The 22523-nt window shown below is 40.9% G+C and overlaps 1 protein-coding gene across 13 annotated transcripts in view; it reads left to right on the top strand.

Annotated features, from left to right (window-relative positions):
• The first annotated feature begins 641 nt into the window (after positions 1–641).
• The window catches only part of ARMC3 (armadillo repeat containing 3), a 106927-nt gene continuing 85045 nt past the window's right edge, over positions 642–22523 (top strand). For 9 of the 13 annotated variants that reach the window (XM_058681706.1, XM_058681708.1, XM_058681707.1 and 6 more), the window contains exons 1-3: positions 642–713; positions 4537–4585; positions 19538–19655. In XM_058681706.1, coding sequence (XP_058537689.1) covers positions 4538–4585; positions 19538–19655 — 166 coding nt within the window. In that variant the 5' untranslated portion in view covers positions 642–713; position 4537. The other 4 variants (XM_058681703.1, XM_058681701.1, XM_058681702.1 and 1 more) reach the window with 4 other exon arrangements.

The raw sequence follows: 22523 nt of genomic DNA, 5'->3' as shown, positions 1-22523 counted from the left end.
AAAAATGGTGGCCCGGATTGGGGTGACCGTAAGGATTAAAGAGGAGGAATACATTAGGAGACAAAATGAGGAGGGCCCGTTGACCTAACTGCTGATTGGAGTGGAGGAGGGTGGAGGACGAAGAAGGGAAACTGAGGTCTTAGGCCGTTGGGAAGGGTGGCATAAAGAGGAAAGAAAGGTGGAAGAGGGGGAGATTTTGACGGGCCAACACAAGTGCCGTGAGGACAGACCGGACACCCTAGGGCCTGGAAAGTGGGCCACGCAGGAGTGCGGCTTAGGGGAGCCTGGACAGGGGACGGTGATGTGGCAGCCATCCGCGCAGATTCCGGCTGGGGCCTGTCTTTGGGAGAAAGCGCTAGCATCCCAGAGTACGCGAATCCAGAGCCGGTCCGCGGGCCAGAGGCTGAGGCTGGACTGCCTGCTGATTTCCAGTGTTCACCCGGACTGGCCGCGAAGAGCAGGGTTCCCGTGTCCACCCCGCGCAAAGCTCTGGACTCGGAGCTCAAGGCGCCTTCGCTGCAGACCGCTCACCCAAGGCGGGACGGGGGGCGCGCGCGCAGCCCAGCGCGAGCTTTCAGGGCCGAGGCGCGCGCAGGCGCGGCCGGTGTCGCCTAGCAACCAAGAGCAACAGTGGCCTCGGAGGCGCGCGCGGGAGGCGGCGGGTGCGGTTCTCCCGGCGCGAGGGGCCGCAGCTCGGCGGGATCTGCCGGCAGGTAAAGGCGGGCGTGCGGCTGCGCGGCTACTCCCGCGGTTTGGAGGGGTCCGGGGCCGAGGTCCCCGCAGAATTTGGGCAAGGGGGAGGTGCCCAGCGCGTGGGGACCTCTGGGACAACCGACGGAACGAATGCCTCGTTGGGGGTTGTCGGTCCCTGCCCTGTGCGCCCAGTATCAGTCGGGGATCCGGGTGGGTTTCCTAAGAATCCTGGCCTCCTTCCGTTTAACAGGTGACAAAACAGGCCCCGAGAGGGGATCTGAGAGTCTAAGATTCCGTTCCGTGCCTCCCAGCAACTCAGGAAACGAGTCCCCACTGGCTGTAGTCTTCCCCCTTCCCTCACAGTTTTTAAAATAAGGCTCCTCCTCAGAAAACATTTAAGATCGCACAGGCTGAAAGCTCACAAAGAAGTACAAACGGTCGACAAATTTGTGGGGGGAAAGCGTGGCTCCTTTCTAATGACGGAGGAGGTGCCCATTTAAAGCAGATTTGTTTTTGTACTCAGTGCGGTGAAGTTCATGCCTTTTCATCCAGTTATTTGCCTTTCTCCTAAAGAAGCAGTTGAGGACGTGGATGAACATTTTATGTCTGAGGAGGTTCATTGCAGCCTTATCCATAATTTCAGGAAATGAGAAACAAATGTTCAACAATAGGGGACGGTCTAGATACATAGTGGATTTGACAATAGTATTTTAAATGACATGATATGCTGATTCACTGGAGATGATTGGAGCAATGAATGGAGACAGAGATTTCACGAACCTGTCCATTAGTGTAAAAACGCAGTAGGAAAGGAGGGCACTTGTGGGGATGAGCCCTGGGTGTTGTCTATAAGTGACGAAGCACGAGAATCTACCCCCAAAACCAAGAGCACACTGTACAGCCGGTATGTTAGCCAGTTTGACAATAAATTATATCAGAAAAAAAAGAAGAAGAAGAAGAAGAATATGGTAGGCAAAGGGTTCCAGGAAAGGAAGTTGAGAATAGGAGAGCGAAACCCATGTAGCATGGTAAAATCCCTATAGAAAACACACAAAAAGGAACTATCCTGAAACAGTGCTAATCTCCCTGAGTTTATTCCTGAGTGATTTTTTTTTTTTTATTCCATGTGCCCTTCCTTGTTTTCCAAATTTTCTGTAATGAAATGTATTCTGTATAAGTGGACAGTAGACACAGAACTATACAGTTAAGCAGTGTTAAAATGGTAAATTTTATGTTGTGTATATTTCAGCACAATCGAAAACATCACTGGGAAGGGTGGTAAAATAGCCAAGGAAAGCAGGTGTGCTTCAAAAAGTCAAAGGGATTTTTTTTTTTTTTAATTTTTAAAGTGTTTGTTTATTTTTGAAGGAGAGAGAGACGGAGTGTGAACAGGGGAGGGGCGGGGAGAGTGGGAGACACAAAATCCGGAGCAGGCTCCAGGCTCTGAGCTGTCAGCACAGAGGGCCATGCGGGTTCTCTCGAACCCACAGACTTGAGAGATCATGACCTGAGCCAAAGTCAGATGCTTAACTGACTGAGCCACCCAGGCGCCCCGGGATTTGTTTTCTTAATGTGGCGTCTCTGGAGCTTTAGAGGCAAACAAATCTTTAAAGAATAAACTAACATAAGATAATGTGGTTGTATCATGTTGATTTTAAGTGAAATGTTGAATTTACAACGTTAAAAAAAAACACCTTACGGTCGTCTTTGAGGCTCATCGCCCCTGATCTATGTCAGCTAAATACTTTGTCCCCCATTAACTACTATACTCAATTTGGTAATAAAAACACAAACTAAATGCTTCCTACTTTACGGTACTGCCTGGGATCGACTCCATTGCTGTCGTCCTGTGTTAAGGCAATTCTAACCTCTGTACTCTTCAGTATGCAGTTACTCAAAGCCACTATCCTGAAATGGGAAAAAATCAGTTCCTGAGTGAAAATCAGATGATGTACAGTAATTTAATGCAAGTATAATTCAGTTCTTCTTAAACATTATTCATAAGGAGTTCTTCTGTAAATCAAAGGCTGCTCTACCTTGGAGTCGATTACGAAGCGCTCTAAAATTTCTTTTTCCTAGAGATTAATCGCAAGATAGATTTGCATTTGTCCAGAATGGTTTCTGTCCATCTGCCTGGAATATCGTAAACACAAAATCTAGGGTCTGTGTGCTTTTCAAACACCTATGAAAGATGTTTGAGTTTTGAAAAAAGTGTTGCCTCTAAAATCTGAAGAGAAACTTGAAAAATTAATGTAAATGGTTTAATATTAAATTATATTTGAAAACAGTTTTCTCATTTTGCAAGAAGTTTGAGGTATACAACCTGCTGAATAATTTCAAATGCTTGATTTCAAAACTTTATGTGATGAAAATCGTATTTAATGGGGAATGTGGGTACATTTTAATGTTTTAATATACTGGATGTGAGGGAGGGCATCACAGTGTAAGCTTGCCCAGACCCTTAAAGATCTGGAAATTTATGTGACCTGAACTGAGGGATCTGGATGTCTTTCAGAAGCCCCTAGGAGTTTCTATGAACATGTGGCGTTTTAAAACATGTGATAAATTCTGGTTAGTGCCTCTAATGCTGAGAGTTGCTTTTGTCCCTTGAGAGACCATCTGAACCAATCCTGACATTGTAGATTCTCACCAAAGATTTTTGACTTCCCAGAATTTTCTGGAAACTGTACTTATTTCCCTGAGACAGGTTTGTAGCATCTGAGATTGCCCAAATGCCAAACATAACCCCCCATTGGAGAAAACTCGAAAGGTTTCTAGAGTTATTTATTCTAACAGTCCCCAACATCTTGGAAAGTCCTCTGTACCCAGATGGGGTTACTGCTCTGTGGTTTGTCAACTATCAGTACCAATCCTTTGACTTTTTGTCTGCACAGTTATGGACATACGAGGGCAGGTAGAAACAGGTCTTGTAAGCAGTAACCCCAACTTCTCCAGAATACATCTCTTCAGATTCTCAATTACTTTTTTTTTTTTTTTTATTGAGCTATGGATTATATTAGAGAAAATTTTTGGTTATCTGGGAAAATGACACCAACATTAATTTGGAGTTGCCTTGTCTTGGGTATCAGTCACAAAATGATACTCCCAGGAAAAACAGAGTTAATGACTTTTATACATATCGAATACCTACCATGTACCAGATACTGTTGGGATAGATCAGTGCAGGAAAGCAGACAAAAATCCACCCCTTTGTGGCAGAACATTCTTGGAGCTCTCAAAAGTAAATTGGATTTAGTCTCCTAAGCACCCCATCAGTGAGCTATATGCATGGTAAACTGTTTCCCGTTATGTAAGTAAAAGTTATGTCCTGGGTGTGTTCTCTTCCTTACAAGCTGGAAGCCAGGACTGATGCCCAACAATCTTAACAGTGAGTTCCTTAAAAACTGTGGCGTTTGATGGGGCGCCTGGGTGGCGCAGTCGGTTAAGCGTCCGACTTCAGCCAGGTCACGATCTCGCGGTCCATGAGTTCGAGCCCCGCGTCAGGCTCTGGGCTGATGGCTCGGAGCCTGGAGCCTGTTTCCGATTCTGTGTCTCCCTCTCTCTCTGCACCTCCCCCGTTCATGCTCTGTCTCTCTCTGTCCCAAAAATAAAAAACGTTGAAAAAAAAAAAAATTTAAAAAAACTGTGGCGTTTGAAATACGACTGCAGGTAACGTATTTGTACACGTACGACCATTTCTACCTATGTCACATCATCTCTTTTTTAGGTAAAATTGCAGTGAGGAAATAAATCTCCTTCGAAGGGCATCCACAGGTAACTGAGAGATTTGTGCATATACAAGGTACAAATGGCACTTTAACTAATTACTGCATCTTTTTCCAGAATGGGTAAAAAGGTGAAGAAGGAAGCAGAACCCCCTCCTCAGGATGTGGTAAGTTTCTGATTTTAAGACTAGTAGCACGTTAACAACCAGTTTTAAAAATAAATTGTTCCAACTGTTTGGCATGTACCAGCATATACATGAGTACACATTGGCAGAAGTCCAAGGTCTGACTAATGATAAGATTAGTTAGAGAAATCTAACATTATATAAACAAACATTTACAACGTTGTCATTACATAATCAGCACAATTAGAGAGTAATTATTAGCTTTTCCAGGATGTGGAGGGCGTGTTTATGGGCCTGGTTAATGACCAAACAGTTTTGGTTTGTTCTTTTAAATATTTTAAATTGATATTTGCTGGTCCCTCGTTTATGTTAATTATCCGAGTGCGTTTTCCAAAATAACTAGGAGTTTATGCTATAGCTCTTAGCTCTGTATATGGGGTTGTCTGAAGATGACCATTTGAACATCAGAAGGCTCGTATTTTCCAGTTCTATGGAGAGAAAAGTCTGGGTTCATCATCTTTCTCTGTTCCAGATGTTTGACTAATACATTGCCTAAAACACAAAGCCCTGTCTCTCTTTTTATTTAAAAAAAAAATTTTTTTTTAACGTTTATTTATTTTTGAGACAGAGAGAGACAGAGTATGAACGGGGGAGGGTCAGAGACAGACGGAGACACAGAATCTGAAACAGTCTCCAGGCTCTGAGCTGTCAGCACAGAGCCCGACGCGGGGCTCGAACTCACTAGCAGCGAGATCATGACCTGAGCCGAAGTCGGACACCCAACCAACTGAGCCACTCAGGCGCCCCATGTCTCTCTTTTTAAAAGTATGTTTTTATCTTATTTCTCTAAGGTTTATGAATTACCAAAAGATGATGTTAAAAATAAAAAATGAACTTGGACAGTTTTCAGATTAGAAACTTATTTTGAGGGACACCTGCCTGGCTCAGCCGGTGGAGCGTGTGACTCTGGATCTTGGGGTTGCGAATTCGAGCCCCACGTTGGGTATAGAGATTACTCAAAAATCAAATCTTAGGGGCACCTGGGTGGCTCAGGCAGTTGAGCGTCCGACTTCGGCTCAGGTCATGATCTCACGGTTCGCGAGGTCGAGCCCCTAAGTTGGGCTCTGTGCTGACAGCTCGGAGCCTGGAGGCTATTTTGGATTCTGTGTCTCCCTCTCTCTCTGCCCGTCTCCCGCTCCCTCAAAAATAAACAAACATTAAAATAAACGAAGAGATGAAAAATCTTTAAGGGCGAAAAGAAACTCATTTTGAAACAGACATTTGGTGTGATTTTCTTCAAATAAAATGTGACTGAAAAAAAGTGTTTATGGTCCGTCAGTAGACTCACAGGGATTTTATAGTTTGAAGGAAGCTGGGCTTAGTGCAGGGTCTTTCCAACAGCACCGGAGCTTTGCGGTTACAAATGTGAGCTAGGTCCCAGCTCTGCGTCTCCTGACCTGTGTTATTTGGCACAGTGTTGCCAAACGCGGCCATGTTCTTTCAGTTCTTGTTTGAAATTTCTTCAGTGTGAATTGTGAGGCCCAACTCGTTTTGGTTGTTGTGTGAATTAAAAGGAAGTAAAGCTCATCACGTTCTCAGCGCCTGGCACATAGTTAACGCTAGTAAATAAGACCTAATGTTGCGGGTCTCCTTTCGACTCTGATACACAGACCCACACAGACACACACCTATGTAACTTCCTATGTTTGATCCTTCAGTACAGTTGGGAACGAAGACTCCAGAAGTATCTGTCTGGGGGCACCTGGGTGGCTCAGTCGGTTAACCGTCTGACTCTTGAGTTCGGCTCAGGTCATGATCTCACGGTTCCTGAGATCTGGCCCTGCACTGGGCTTTGTGCTGATACTGCGGAGCTGGCTTGGGATTCTCGCCCTCCCTCTCCCTCTCCACTGCTTCTGTGCACTCTCTCTCTCAAAATAAATAAACTTAAAAAAATAAAACGAGATGAAGGAGAAGCATCTGTCTGCTCAGGACTAGGAACACTTTGCAGAGATAGATGGCCATTGTGGTTCACGGTACAGTTTCATCATTCCATTTGCTCTCTTTTGGACATCCTCCTAAAATGTTCCAAATTCTCTTTTTTTTTTTTTTCATTGCCACTTAAGTTTGAATTATCCCTTTTTGCTGCAAAATAGCATTTTTAGAAAAAAGATTTTATTTTTAAGTAATCCCTACACCCAGCATGGGGCTCGAACTCACAACCCCGACTGAGCCAGCCATTTTCCCCGGTCAATATCGTTATTGACATCTTATTACCGGAAAGTGGACTAATGAACACAGTACTTGATGACAAACATTTTCTTTTTTTTTAAAAAAAAATTTTTTTAACGTTTATTTATTTTTGAGATAGAGACAGAGCATGAACGGGGGAGGGTCAGAGAGAGGGAGACACCGAATCGGAAACAGGCTCCAGGCTCTGAGCCGTCAGCCCAGAGCCTGACGCGGGGCTCGAACCCACGGACCGCGAGATCATGACCTGAGCCGAAGTCGGCCGCCCAACCGACTGAGCCACCCAGGCGCCCCGATGACAAACATTTTCTGATTAAAATTAGAATTAAGGGACCGTTAAACAATAGATATATTTGTCTAATACACTTTCTGTAATTTTGTAATGTTTTGCTGGCTTGTCCTCTGTATTCCAGTCCTTGGGGGGCACAATCAAGGACTTGAGAAACAGTTTTAAACCTAGCGTTAACAGAAAACTAGCTCTTCTTTCTCAGTTCACGAGAGCCTTAGGGACAGCCAAAGCATGTATAATGGCCAATGTCAAAGAAATTGCTGTCCATATTTTCTTCTTGGAGTTTTATGCTTTTAGGTCTCATAGTTGCATCTTTTCATCCATTTTGGGCTTATTTCTGTGTACGGTGTAAGAAAGTGGTCCAGTTTCATGGTTTGTGAGACCGTGTAAGCATGGGTTCATTTCCGGGCTCTCTATTATGTTCCATTGATCTATGTGTCTTACTTCTGTGCCAGAATCATACTGTTTCGATGACGACCGCTTTGCAGTACGTCTTGAAATCTGGGATTGCGATACCTCCAGCTTTGTTCTAACTTCTCAAGGTTGCTTTGGCTATTTGGGATATTGTGTGGTTCCATACAAATTTTAGTATTATTTGTTCTAGTTCTGTGACAAATGTTGTTGGTATTTTGATAGGGATTGCACTAAGTATCCATCCATAGATGAATGGGTAGAGAAGATGTGGTGTATATATATATATATATATATATACACAATGGAATATTACCTAGACATAAAGAGGATGTGGTCTTGCTGTTTGCAACAATATGGATGGAGCTAGAGGGTATAATGCTACAGGAAGTAAGTCAGACAGAGAAAAATAAATACCCTGATTTCAGTCAAAAGTGGAATTTAAGGAAAAAAAGAGATAAACAACAACAACAAACAGACTTTAAATACAGGGAACAAACTAGTTAGTGGTTGCCAGAGGGGAGATAGGTGGGGAATGGGAGAGATTAAGAGTCTACTTATAGTGGGGCGCCTGGGTGACTCAGTCAAGCGTCTGACTTCGGCTCAGGTCGTGATCTTGACGTTCGTGAGTTCGAGCCCCGTGCTGGGCTGTGTGCTGACAGCTCGGAGCCTGGAACCTGCTTCAGGTTCTGTGTCTCCCTCTCTTTCTGCCCTTCCCCTGTTCCCACTTTCTCTCTCTCTCTCAAAAATAAACATTAAAAAAGAGTATACTTACTGTGATGAGTACTGAAAAATGGATAGAATTGTTGAATCATTACATTGTACACCGTAAGCTAGTATAACACCGTATGTTAATTATGCTTTTTAAAAAAGTAGAGTGATCCAAAAAAAAAGGACATATATAACAATTACCAATGGGCCTTGACCATGGCCTTTCCTCTTAGTCCTTCCATACTTCTCTTACTCTGACTATATGTTAATAAAGCTGGCAGATTAGTGTTAACTATGTAACCACTTTCTATCTTGTGAATTCAAATACTTCAAAACAGTATACCACAATGTCAACTGTCTGAACTTGGCATTTGTGCCAAGGTATACCTCTTCAAAGTCAATGAAAGGGTTCTTGTACAGAGTATAAAAGAAAACCACATTCCAAAGATGGATATATAACTGCTTTAAAAAATTAACTTTCCTGTGCCAACTAATAACAACTTGCTTCGTATTTCCAAAGATTCGTGTTGCTATTAGTCTTTTGTATACTCGTTAAAATGGGTAATGGGGACAGAAAGAAGAATGTTCAGTTATATGGTTAAAACAAAAAGCTCCCCTTGCTTTTCTTAATTTTCGAATCGTCAAAACATACATTTAATATACGCCCGTGTGGTTTATTGACCTCCATTCCTTCTCGTGAAAGCGACCACTCGCTAAGAAGATGCTTAGAGGCGGGGAAGATAACAGCTTGAACGACCGATGCAACTATAATCTACCTCCCCAAACATTTCCACGTCTGGCTGAAAGGTTGTTTGTGATGCTTTAACAAAAGGAAAACTTTCTATGGAATGATTGCATAAGAGAATTACTAATAGAAACAACCTTAGAAAGCAATATTTACTATAAGGCAAGGTATTTAGGGACTAAGGATCCAGGCTCTGGAATTATACTGCCAGAGACTGAATCCTCACTCCATCTGGAGGCCAAGTTCCCGAACTCTGTATACCCCAGTGAGGATATAACGACAACCACTTCACATCTATTCACAGTGGGGAGGCAAGCTTAGGTAAACATGAGATGCTTAGAACAGCGCTTGGCACTAGATGAGAACTTGGTAAGTTGTTATTCTTCGTGATGTAATTGAGGGTACTGTGGATCATCCCACAAAACTTGAGAAGTTTTGCGCATTGTCCAAGGAGGCAGGGAGATCAGCTGTGGAAGACCAGCTGGCCACTAAAGTTCCTGGTGGCCTGGGGTGTGGCCCTCATGCTTCATGGTCAGGTTTTCAAGTTCATGAGCATGGAATTTTCATTTCCTTGATATTTCAGAGGCAACTGAGTTTCAGCAGACTAAATCCACAGTATCTAAACTCACAAGGGACTGTGACCTGGTTCTGGAATCTCACTGTCAAGTTAACTGAACGTTTATGTATTTACGTTAATGGTTCTGCACCTTCTGTCCATAGTTAGGTGCAAATGGGGGGAGCTAAGCTCGCTGAGTGTTGAGTCAGAGCATCAGGCGACAGCAGGATCTGCTTCCTCACGTGGGTGACCAAACCCAGTTCCTTGGAAGAGTGGGATGTCTCCAGTGACTTGTCTTCCCCGGACGCTCCTGTCAACCTCAGAATGCAACCCTTAACGCGTTGTCACGGGCTGCCAGAACTGCCTGGACTTATTTCAGAAATGAAGCTTCATGGGAATTAATTTTCCGACGTTTCTCCTACAGCACAGATTTTAGAAAGTCATGATTTAATAAAAATTAGTATAAATTAAACGTGCACAAAACCATATTCTAAAAAATCTTGCTTACCTTGCTCTAAAAGTTTAATTCAAGTTGTAAAGAAACCTAGAGGCCATTTTAGCTGTTTTCATTTTAACCTTTACCCTTTTTACTGGATTTTAACTGATGTCTAGATGCTGTCTACTAAAAGTCCCTACTAGAGTGAGACAGTCCATTTCTGTTAATCTGTCTCTCTTTTCATGTATAATTGGTTTCCCCCTGATCTGAGACCAATGACGTAGCAAACACGCTCCAATAGCCATCAAAAAAGCCTTTTCTTTGCCCTTCTTGGTACCATAAAAATTACGAGACTATCATGATTTATCTATTTTCACTGAGTTCAACTTTACAACTTTGTATTCTTTTAGGCCCGGCCTAATGTAGCAGTCACTAGTCACCTGCGGTTATTTAAATTTAAATTAATGATGATTAAAGGCATAGTAATTGAAATTAACAACTAAAAATAAAACGAAGCATTCAGCACCTCAGTCACCTTACACTTCAAGTGCTCAAAGGCCACATGCGGCTGTGACTGCTATATTGGGCAAAGCAGAATCAGAACATTTGCAGTGTTGAACTTTGTGCTGGACAGCATTGTTCTAGAAGGTCTTGTGCCCTTAACAGAGATGTAAAAGTATCTCTGTAAGACTATGGCTGCGCTGATTGACTGAACTTAAAATTCAGAGTTTAGCCAAAATGCTTCCCCTTTATTTCACCCTTTCTGTAAATAACTTTGGTTCATCATTTGTTTTGTATACAGCGTGAAATTATAATTTCACAACCAGCTTGCTGGTGAGTGACTGTGAGTTCCTCACGGGAAAGCAGATGGGCTATGTAATTACAGCACAGTATTATTTATTTAGTTGTGTGGCATTCTGTTCTAGCTATCATTTGATTCTCAGCACCTTTTTAAATAAAAAATTACTATAATGCTGTAGGCTCTATAGGAGAAACAGATGTCATGCCAAGTTTTCTCCGCTCTCTGCCAAATATTGGTATTTCTCCTCCTTTAACAGCTCTTTAGACTGTAACTCTCACAGTCTGAACCTTCCCTTCAAGCCTCTTGTACCTAATATTACCTTTTTCTTAACGACGACCAGAAGATAGGTCAAAATACCAAAGTGTTTTCTCCACCACTGAAGAAGGGTTACAAATCTTTACGATGGGTTTGGTTTAAGTATATTTTCAGGTACTCCTTTGACAACTGCAGTCACTGTGTGGAGATCGTGACATAAGTATGTTTTAACAGAGCATATTTATTCACATGCTTATAACATCAGCTTTAAAAATATTGAACTATCAGTGGTCTCTGAAGTGCAAGTTCTGAAGTGGAAGAGAACTTTGTCCTGAGTGGGGGTGGATAGAGAAGACAGCCAGCAGAATGCCAGGGAAACTGTTGTGGGCGGCAAAGAGGATTTAAGGCTGTGATTCTCAAGGATTGGGTAGGGGGGTGCGGTCAGGGAGCCCTATGAGGGTGGGATGGCCACTGTGGACTCCCTCCCCACAAAAATGCCCACCAAAAGTTTTACATACAATTTTAGTGGAAGGATATATCCCTGAAGCCCATGGATGGCTCCACGAACCTCAGGTTTAGAACCTTCTTTTCTGACATCAAGAGACAGTACACGGTTAAAGCCCTTTCAGGCCACAAGCATAACACAGAAGTTTCCAGAGGTATTTTCATGCACGTCTTTATAAACATTTATTGAGTATTTCCACATCCTAGGTTTATTCTAAGTAATGGCGGTAGAGAAATTACACAGTCCTTTGCCTGAAGAAATTCATTCACTTATTAGACAAATATTGAGTGAATGCCACGTACAAGTGTTTTTCTACCTCCTGGGCATATACATGGGAGCAAAACAAAGTTCATAGCTTATATGCTAGTTAGGGGAAGCAGTCAATTAACAAATAATAATATAATTCAGGTAGTAATAAGATCAATGGGGAAAAATAAAGTAGGATATAAGGATGGGGAGGGATGGGGCTACTTTAAATAGAATCCAGGTCAGGGCAAGCTTTCTCAGTGGGGTCACATTTAAGAAAGACAAATGGAATGAGGAAGTCTGCTTTGCAAACATCTGGGAGAGAGCACCCTAGCTAGAGAGCACTGTAGCCATACTAAGACCTTACTTAGTATACTTGGGGAATACCAAGAAGGTTGATGTGACTGGAGACTAGAAAGCAGGGAGCAGGAGATAGGGATTAAAGGTGGGAGGCTGGTGGTGATCACGGCCTTTTCCGCTATATTAAGGAGGTTGGATGTTTTCCTAATGTGCAAAAAGGGGAATCCATTGGAGGGTTACAAGTAGAGGATTAGTGACATCTCATTTATATTTGAAACGAAAAACATTAAGATCATTCTAGCTACGACGGGAAAAGTGGAAACTGGAAGACCAATATGGAGGCTATTACGGAGGAGCGATGAGCTATGCAGCCCGGTGGCCTGAGTAAGCAGCCATAATGAAGGCAGAAATGACAGGATTTGCTGATGGATTGCATGTGGGGTGTGAGAGGAGAGGAGGTGGGAGATGGTTCCAGGTTTTGGGCTTGTGCAACCCAGGAAATGACGGTAAACATACTGAAGAAGACACATAAACCCAAGAAACAACGCAATGCATTAAGTGCTGTTACAGAGAAGTTCAGAGGAATATAGCCGTGAAACAAAACAAAACAAAACAAAACCTTCAAAGCAACAACTGCCACAACCACAACAACACCCCAAGGATTTTTTTTTTTTTTAATATTTATTATTTTTGAGAGAGAGACAGAATGCGAGTGGGTTAGGGGCAGAGAGAGAGGGAGACACAGAATCCGAAGCAGGCTCCAGGCTCCAAGCTGTCAGCACAGAGCCCGACGTGGGGCTCGAACTCTCGAGCTGTGAGATCATGACCTGAGCTGAAGTCGGTCGCTCAACTGACTGAGCCACCCAGGCACTCCCACCAAGGATTTTTAATACCCAAACTATCATGAAAAACAATAAAAAACTCATCCAGAAAGATGCAGGCCTGGCAATTCAAGTAAGCCATAAGCTTCTACAGTTTCAAGCATTGTTTGTTATTTTAATTCTCTAGAAATGAGATTAAAATGTCAAGAAGTGATAAGTAACATGGTGTTCACTGTTGATGGTCTTAGAAATATTTTGGTGAACCAATGAGGATGAAAGTCAGAGTGGAGATGTTTAGCAGGAAGTATGAGGGGGAGAAAATGGAGGGAAATCAATAGTTCCTAAGAATTTTTTCATAGTTTTTTTTTTTTTTTTTTTTTTTTTAATGTTTATTTTTGAGAGAGAGAGTGCGAGCAGGGGAAGGGCAGAGAGAAGGAGACAAAAGAATCCGAAGCAGGATCCAGGCTTGAGCTGTCAGCACAGAGCCCGGCGCAGGGCTCGAACCCAGAAAATGTGAGATCATGACCTGAGCTGAAGCCAGACGCTCAACTGACTGAGCCACCCAGGAGCCCCAATAGCTCATAAGATTTTTGACTGTGGAAGGGAAGGAGAGCTAAGATAGCACCTGGAAGATGATTAACATCTAGGGAAATGTTACTTTTGTTTTAAAATAAGAGAGTTTTGAGACGTCAGAGTGTAGAGAGGCTAAGGTGGTGGAAGTTTGCAGAGTGCCAGAGAGGAGGGAAATATATAGGAAAATAGCTCCAGAAATTTAGTTAATGATTCCCTTGATTCTTTGAAGTCTAAGCTGCACAGGGTGAAACTCATGTTCATGACAAAGAACAGGCACGAACAACAATCAGAGAGCTACAAGAATAAGGTTAAGATTCAGACCCGTCTGGAGGACATTCTAATTTTGATCCAAAAGATTGGAGAGATCTTGTTGAACATCTGGGACATTAAGTAGAGCCCCCAGCAGGGTCATGCCTTAGTTGTAGTATGTCTAACCCAGCCCTAGAGCAACGGCTTCCTCAGATCTGCTGGAATAATGTTTTCAAATAGGCCTTACATAGATAAAGCTGAACCATAAATAAGACAACTGTCTAGCAGAACAAAATTCGACATCCCTTAAGAGAAGGACCCCCAGGGGTGCCTGGGTAACTCAATTGGTTAAGCGTCTGACTTAAGCTCAGGTCATGATCTTGGGGTTCACGAGTTTGAGCCCTACATTGGGCTCTGTGCTGACAGCTCAGAGCCTGGAGACTTCTTCGGATTCTGTGTCTCCCTCTCTTTCTCTGCCCCTCCCCTGCTCACACTCTGCCTCTCTCTCTCAAAAATAAATAAACGTAACGAAAATAAAAAAAAGAGAAGGCCCCCAATACAATCCAGACACTCAACAACATAATTTTTACAATGTTCACTTGCCAGTAAAAATTATCATATATGCAAAGAAAAATGTGACTCATATTCAGAAGAAAACTCAGTTGATAAACCAGTATAGGAGATAAAATTGGATAAAATTGGATAAAAAATCCAATTGTCCGAAAGAAGACGGAAAAAGGAACCAGGGAACAAATCAGAAAAGGAGAAAACAGGGCCACCTGGGTGGCTCAGCTGATTGAGCGTCAGTCTCTCGGTTTTGGCTCAGGTCATGATCTCACAATTCATGAGTTCAAGTCCCTGGAACCTGCTCTGGATTCTGTGTCTCTCTCTCTCTTTGCCCCTCCCCTGCTCATGTTCTGTCTATCTCTCCTTCAAAAATAAATATTAAAAAAAATTTTTTTAAGTGAGAGATTGTCAAACTGAATAAAAAAACAAGATCCAAACTGTAAGCTGTCTATAAGAAATCTTTAAATATAAAGATATAGCTGGGTTAAAAGTCAACATATGGAAAGAGATATACTGCAAACTAAAATCATAAGAAAGCTGGAGTGCCTATATTAATACTAGATGAATTATATAACAGGGCAAATAATATTACCAGAGAAAAAGAGACCCATATCATCATAATGAAAAGGTTCATTTGTAAGAGGAAAAATGGTCCTAAATATTGTTTACCTAATGATACTTGTTTAAAATAGATGAAGAAAAAAAGATCTCATTTGCCATAGCATCAGAAACCACAAAATATTCAGAGATAAGTTTAACAAAATAAATGCAGTGCCTATATGCTGAAAACTATAAAACATTACCAAGACAAATTAAGGAGGACCTAAATAAGCGAAGAGATATACTATGTTGGATACAGATGCATTGCTAGTGGGAGCCAAGATAGTAAAACTACTTTGGAAAAACCTTATTTTTTTGGAAAGTTAAACCTGTACTACCAGTCAAGCCAGAAATTCTACTCCTAGGTATTCACTCAAGAGAAATGAAAATATACATCTACAAGAAGACTTACATGGAAAAGCACATTGCAGCTTTCATTCATAATGGTCCCAAGTGAAATAACCCAAAGGTCTATCACTAACTGAACAGATAAACAAATTGTTATGTTCATACAATGAGATACTACTCATCAGTAAAAAGGAATGAACCACGGATACGTGGAATAATACGGATGAATCTCATAATCATTCTGCCAAGTGAAAGGGGCCATACGTAAGGGGTACCTGTGCAATAATTTCATATTTAAAGAGTTGAAGTTAACCCTACGGTGAAAGGATGCAGATCAGTGGTTGCCTAGAGGAGATATGGGAAAGGGAATCAGCTGCAGAGAGGCAGGAGAGAATATTTTGGGGTAATGGAAAGTTCCACATATTGTTTGGAGGGGGTTACTTAGAGGTACCTATACATTTATTAAAACTCATCACACTTAAACTTAGGTGCATTTTATTGAATCTAAATTGGCTCTCTGCAAAGTGGACTCCGAAGTAATGGGAATAATCCAATTGTTAGGAAGAAGTTGACTACTCAAGAGAAGAAAAGGATGATTAATGGTATGACGTAACTGACAATGAGTAAGTTCTATGAGAATAGGGGACTTGATTATCATGTTTAGTATGCTGTTCTGAGTGTGTGGCATTATTAGGGTTGAATGAGTGTTTATTGAATCAATGAGAGAATTAAAGGTGAATGGGTTAAAAATCCAAAGCACACATTAGATACTGGGCTTAGATAGTAGGAGAAACATTTTCTCTAAAGTAACAGAAGAAGATATAGACAGGTTTGAGACTCTTGTGAAATTATTGATCTTGAATTTACAGCAATACTAATTTTCCCTGTAGCTTAACATTCTCCAAGAATGCTTGGATGTCGGGGTACAAATGCAAAGAAAGAAAATTCTAGTGTTTGTCCATATTCTAGAATTGATTTGATGACAAGACAGAAGGATGAAAAAAAAGTTTATTTAGGGTTTGGCAGGAGTGTTATTAAAACAATAGATCATAAAAAAAAAAAACAAAAAAAACCACAATAGATCATAATCTAAGCAAGATAAGAAATAAAGTGGAAAAAGCAAATAAAGAAAAAAAAAGCAAATAAAAATAATACCAAGGATTGGTGAGGAGGTAGAACAACTGGGACTCTTTATCTTTAACTAGTGAGAATGAAAATTGATAAAAGTACTTTAGAAAACTGTTCAACAGTGTCTATGAAAGGTAAACGCGTGTCTACCCTATGACTCATCAAGTCCATTCCTAGGTATATGCCCAAGGGAAATGAGGGCATATATCCATAAAAAGACGTGTGCAAGAATATTCATTGCAGCTTTGTTCATGGTAGCCTCCAGCTGAAAGACAAGAACGTAAACTGGTATATTCATAAAATGGAATAAGATGTAGCCATAGGAAGTATGACTTAGTAATACAAAAATGTGACTGAATCTCAGAGACATTGTGCTGAGCTAAAGAGGGCGGACATGAAAGAATACATGTTATATGAGCCTATTTACACAAAGTTGAAGAACGGGAAAAACTAACGGACGATTTTATTTTATTATTTATTTACTTTTTTACTAAAGGATGATTTTATTTATTTTTTTTAAATTTTTTTTAACGTTTATTTATTTTTGAGACAGAGAGAGACACAGCATGAATGGGGGAGGGGCAGACAGAGAGGGAAACACAGAATCGGAAGCAGGCTCCAGGCTCCGAGCCGTCAGCCCAGAGCCCGACGCGGGGCTCGAACCCGCAGACCGCGAGATCGTGACCTGAGCTGAAGTCGGTCGCTTAACCGACTGAGCCACCCAGGCGCCCCTACTAAAGGATGATTTTAAAAGTCAGAATGGTTATCTTTCTGGGGGTGTTTTTGGAGGGGTAAGGAGCGTAAGGGAAATATTCAGAAGTGATAAGAATGTTCTGTGTCTTAGAGAGATAGATCTGAATTTGTATTCTGTAAGATCAAGTGGAAGACGTATATATCACTACACAAACAACAAATTTTGACAAGCTGACAATCTTAGTTACTGAGATCTATTTGCCTTACAGATGTTTATTTTGACCACTGATAATATTTGGTTTTATTCCTATCATTTTTAGGTTTTTGGTTTTTCTTTGCTATATTTTCATGTTGTGTTTCTCTTGTTTTTTCTTCCCTTTTTCTGAATTGAGCAACTTTCTTTTGTAACCTTGTCCTTTTGGTAAATTGGAACTTTTACTATTTTTCTGTAGCCTATTAAACACACATATTTAGACGTGTTTTTTTATATTAAGGAAAAAATAAATAATAACTAGGCAATAACCCAGTTCTCTTTACCAAAACAATCTGGTTTCCTTTACCTGAGCTTTCTTGAGAAAAATCTAGAATTTTAATTCCAAATTATTTTTTTCCCTTATAATGTGTTATCACTACTTCAGAAATCCTTAAGAATTACATCATGATTCACAACATCATTATCATTCAATTTTACTATATATCTCATTGTATTTATTGAGATAGTACTATTGTTTTTATATCTTGTCTTCCCCAGTGTCGGCTGGAGCATTTACCAAGTAATTTCTTTAAGTATATAGTTAATGTACTTGTTGGGTTTGTGAATGCCTGCTGATTTTCAAGCCTCAATCCCCAAATGCTTTCCTCCCTTAAAATTTCTCTGGGTTTCCAGGTCGCTGTGCTCTCCCGATCAGTGTTGGAGCCAGTGTCTCCGCCACTGCTCTCTGCTCTGCAAGAGGCCATCTTGTCCCATTGGTTCACGTCACTGGAAACCCACAAGTACTATAAGCTTGGTGCTTGTGGCAGACTTTCAACGAAGATTTGTCTCCCCAGAAAGAGTCTAAGAGGCTTGAGAAGAAACACCATGACTTTTGTAACTCTCACAGTTTCTGGTAGAGAGTTAGACATATACAAACAGTGGCTTTAATTTGGATGTTAGATAACGCTGTCCCCAAATCCAATGGCCATTTCCCCTGCGAGGGCTATTTTTATCCCAGCTGTGCCCTTTTAGGTCACAGCTTACTGCTACCTTCTCTGTCTTCTGTACTCTTCCAGCCTCACACAATTACACCTCCTTACTCAGAGTAATCTGTCTCTCCATTCTCTGCCTGAAACTGAACACCAATGTTTGTTATATCTCCAGACACAATAAGATGTTCATTTAGAAAGGGACCAACGCAAAGAGCCAGCTAAAGCTTTGAAATTCAATTTTTTGTCTTTAACATAAGCAGAACACCCACCTTCACCAGTCTCTGGAAATGGAAGAAAAATAGCGTAACAATTTGTTTTCTCCTTGACCAAAGAAAACCCACAGGAGTCATGCATTTGTTATTGTGTATTTTGGCTACCCACGAATTCTGAACATCTCAGAGCGGGATATAGGTCTTCCTAGAGCTCTATACTTTCTTTTTTTTTTTAGCGTTTTTATTTTATTTTTGAGAGAGAGAGAGTGAGTGCGAGTGGCAGGAGGGGCAGAGAGAGAGAAGGAGACACAGACTCCAAAGCAGGCTCCAGGCTCTCAGCTGTCAGCCGAGAGCTCGATGCGGGGCTCGAACTCACTGACCGTGAGATCATGACCTGAGCTGAAGTCGGACGTCCAACCGACTGAGTCACCTGGGCGCCCCTACTTTTTCCTTATGGCTTATTACCATTTGCCCTGTTTCAGCTTTTGTCCGGTCTTACACTGTGTTATGTGCAGTTTTCTATTGCTTTTTAGTGATTTCACGTATGTAATTTCTGCTTTCTCAGGAAGAGTAGTGATTAGAAGCAGGTACTAATTCTGGAGACTGTCAGGGCATCAAATATATACAGGTACTAAAGGCTTCTTGTGTATTGACTAAGAATTATGCCAATATATGTTATTTAATGACCTTCTATTATGTGCAGACAATGTACTAAATGCTTTACACACATGATCTCTAATCCTCTCCTTGCTCCTTTGAGGAGAGAGGTATGATTATGCTGTTTATACAGAATGGGAAACCGTGTGAAACTCTTGCAGCTTAAGTAACTTTGGATTCCACACGGCTCAGTTGCAAAATTAGATCTGTCAGATTCCAAAATACTCTGCTCCTCCTGCCATCACCCCAGGAATTCCAAAGCCACCAACATTGGCAACCGCATCTCTATCAGTGATGTTTTTTTTTTTAAATAAAAACTTTACAATGCACTTAGTGGGCAGTGACCACATCCTTTTTGTATGGTTATGTTCTCTTCAAGTTTCTAGGCGCCATTCCCTTTTTTGGTGTGATTTTTAAGGCTCATATGTGAACCTGATCGTTTTCTCTCTACATTTCAGTTTGATCCACTAACGATTGAAAGCAAAAAAGCAGCAACTGTGGTGTTAATGCTTAATTCTCCAGAAGAAGAAATTTTGGCTAAAGCATGTGAAGCCATTTATAGATTTGCTTTAAAAGGTTTGGCTTTTTCAGTTTATTTTTCTATTTCATTAGTTTCCTAAAATATTTACTACATAATGGGCACTCTCCTTAGTCTTTAATTCACTTCTTGCCAGATGAATTCTTTCAGACAACCAGAATATCACTTAATGCATTACCTGAAAGTAATATATCTCCCTAAGTGCCTAACTTAATCTCAAGGAGTAATTTAGTCGCTGCATAGAAGAGTCATATTGAAGGTTTGATTGTAGTCTAAAAGATTGTAAGTCACAGGAGCTGAAAGAGCTCCCAATGGTCAAAGCTGGCACGATTTGAACAGCAAAATAAAGTCGTATTGGATTATAACCCAAAGCATAAGGAAATGTTTATGAGCCTATACTGATAAAAATAAATAATTGAATAAGTAAATAATTGGGAGAGAAGAGGCAAATCTCCCACGCAGAAGAATTCCAAGTGATTTATGCACTCTGCCCTCAAGGAGGCAGAATATAACTTTTCACTCTTTAGGTATGAGCTTGGCATAGTGACTTCTTTCCAGAGAAGAATTGGAATTTTCTCTGCAATATGGAAGCAGGGAAGAAACAGTAAGTTGACAGTGGAGAAACTTGACAAACACTATCTCAGCCAGGTGATCAAAATCAGCATCAACAGTGATAAGTCATATTGATAATAGGTGATCTCGACACGATGTAATGAAAGTGGCCCTTCCGTTATTTTTTCCCCCAAAATTTATAACCCTCAAATCAGAACAGTTCCAAGTCAGGGACACTCTACAAATACCTAACCAGTACTCCTCAAAATGGTCACTGCCGTCAAAAACAAGAAAAGTCTGAGGAACTCTCATAGCCAAGAGGAGCTAAGGAAATACGATGACTGAATGTCATAGGAGACCCAGGGTAGGATCCTGGAACCGAGAAGGAACATTAGACTAGAAGTAAGGAGATCTGAATAAACATAGACTTTAACTAATAGTAACGTATCCATATTAGTTCATTAATTGTGACAAATGTACCTACTAATGTAAAATGTTAATAATGGAAAAATGGGTATGGGATATGTGGTAACTATACTATCCTCGCCATTTTTCTGTAAAACTAAAACTGTCGTAAAAAACTAAAGTTTATTTAAACACTGTAAATGTTACAGGTTAGATTCTATTGCAAGGTTTATTCATAGAGGGTTTATAAACGCAAATGATGATTATATTTTAGTTCATTCCAAGTGGTGATAAACTGAGACTTTTATTATACTGTGTAAGTTTTTTAAGTTTCTTTATTTTTGGGGGGGGGGAGGGGCAGTGTGCAAGCAAGGGGTAGGGGTAGAGAGAGAGAGGGGAGAGAGAATCCCAAGCAGGCTCCATGCTGTCAGCGCAGAACCCAACATGGAGTTGGATCTCATGAACCATGAGATCATGACCTGAGCCAAATCAGGAGTCCGATGCTTAACCGACTGAACTACCCAGTCTGGTACTGAGAATACTTGAAGAGTTTAGTGTAACTTTGTAATTAAAAACAAACAAACAAACAAACAAACAAAAACTTTTAAACTAAGAAGGGAGCAATTTGATTTTTAAGGAAATGATACTTTAAACATTATTTTTGGGACTTGTCGGAGAGAACAACAAATCATTCTGTTAGCAAATAGTGAAATATTCTCCTTGCTATACCACTCTAGTCATCGTTGGGAATCCAGATAAAAACCAGAATCATTGCGTCTGGCAGAAATGGTTCATGAGTAATTGCGTGGAATTCTGGGCTAGATTTCAGGGAGACTGGATCATGCAGTTACGGCAGCATGAGTCTCACTCAGCCATACAGACTCATCAAATACCATCGCTTTGCGTATGACATGAGGTAAAGAAACAGGCAGATTATGTGAAATCAACACAGAAAATATTGTTAAGTCTGGTGTTTTATACTAGCAGTATTTTCTATTTTTTAAAGATAAATGATGGGACTTTTCCCCCGGCTATGAAGGAGTAAGGGGTCAAATTTACTTTCCCAATTGAAACAAGGGAGAAAACAAAAACATACGAAATAACAGTTGGCCAAACACTGAGTATTAGGCGATGAAGGACAGTGACCATTGAGAGACAGGAAATGAAGGAAATAAACTCTATGATTACATCAGCTTATTGATTTCAGAGACTATCCAGACCACATCACAGGAAGGGTTAACCTGTACAGAGTCTGATAGACACGGAGTTGAGAAGACAGATCTGAAAGCTAAGGGAGACAAAGGAAGCAAGAGTTTTCAGGACGGTAACAGAGAGGAAAGAGTTGCATAGAAAGCGAACTGGAGATTGGTAAAGGGTCCAACTCAAGACTGATCAGGGTGTACACGTATGGGAACTATTTGAAGTCGGACAAAGGACCTAACAGGATCAGAGCTAACGGTGCCTGGTGCTCACACAGGGCCACAAGTAGGGCCCGTTCCCCATCAGCCAGACTGGAAAACTGCAAGGATTCATGGACGATTGTATGGAACATACACAAGGGTCTTACTTCAATAGTTAGAAATAATTAGTGCTAGATCGAACTCTGTTCTAGTACTATCTAATGAATATTTAAAAAGCAAGACCTGAAGGGATCAAATTGTTTCCAGATAATTGTGTCCCAAAACAAATTTGAAGAATATAAAAATAACCATTTACCGACTAGGTAAAATTCACAGTGTCGGGCATCCAATAAAAAATTACCGGGCATGAAAAGAAGCAAGAAAATTCGACCCATAATGAGGATCTAAATCATCAGTAAATCAAAACTGACACAATGTATGTGTAACCGGAGCCTTTGAAAAAAATGTGAGAGGGACAGAAAAAGAATGAGAATAAATAATAGTTCCCAATTCCTCTAATTTAATGAAAACTCTAACCTTCTAGATCCA

Source organism: Neofelis nebulosa, chromosome 8, assembly GCF_028018385.1.
Source record: "Neofelis nebulosa isolate mNeoNeb1 chromosome 8, mNeoNeb1.pri, whole genome shotgun sequence".
NCBI lineage: Eukaryota > Metazoa > Chordata > Mammalia > Carnivora > Felidae > Neofelis > Neofelis nebulosa.
Note: the sequence above shows the minus strand (reverse complement) of the source record. Positions and strands in the feature narration are given on the sequence as shown.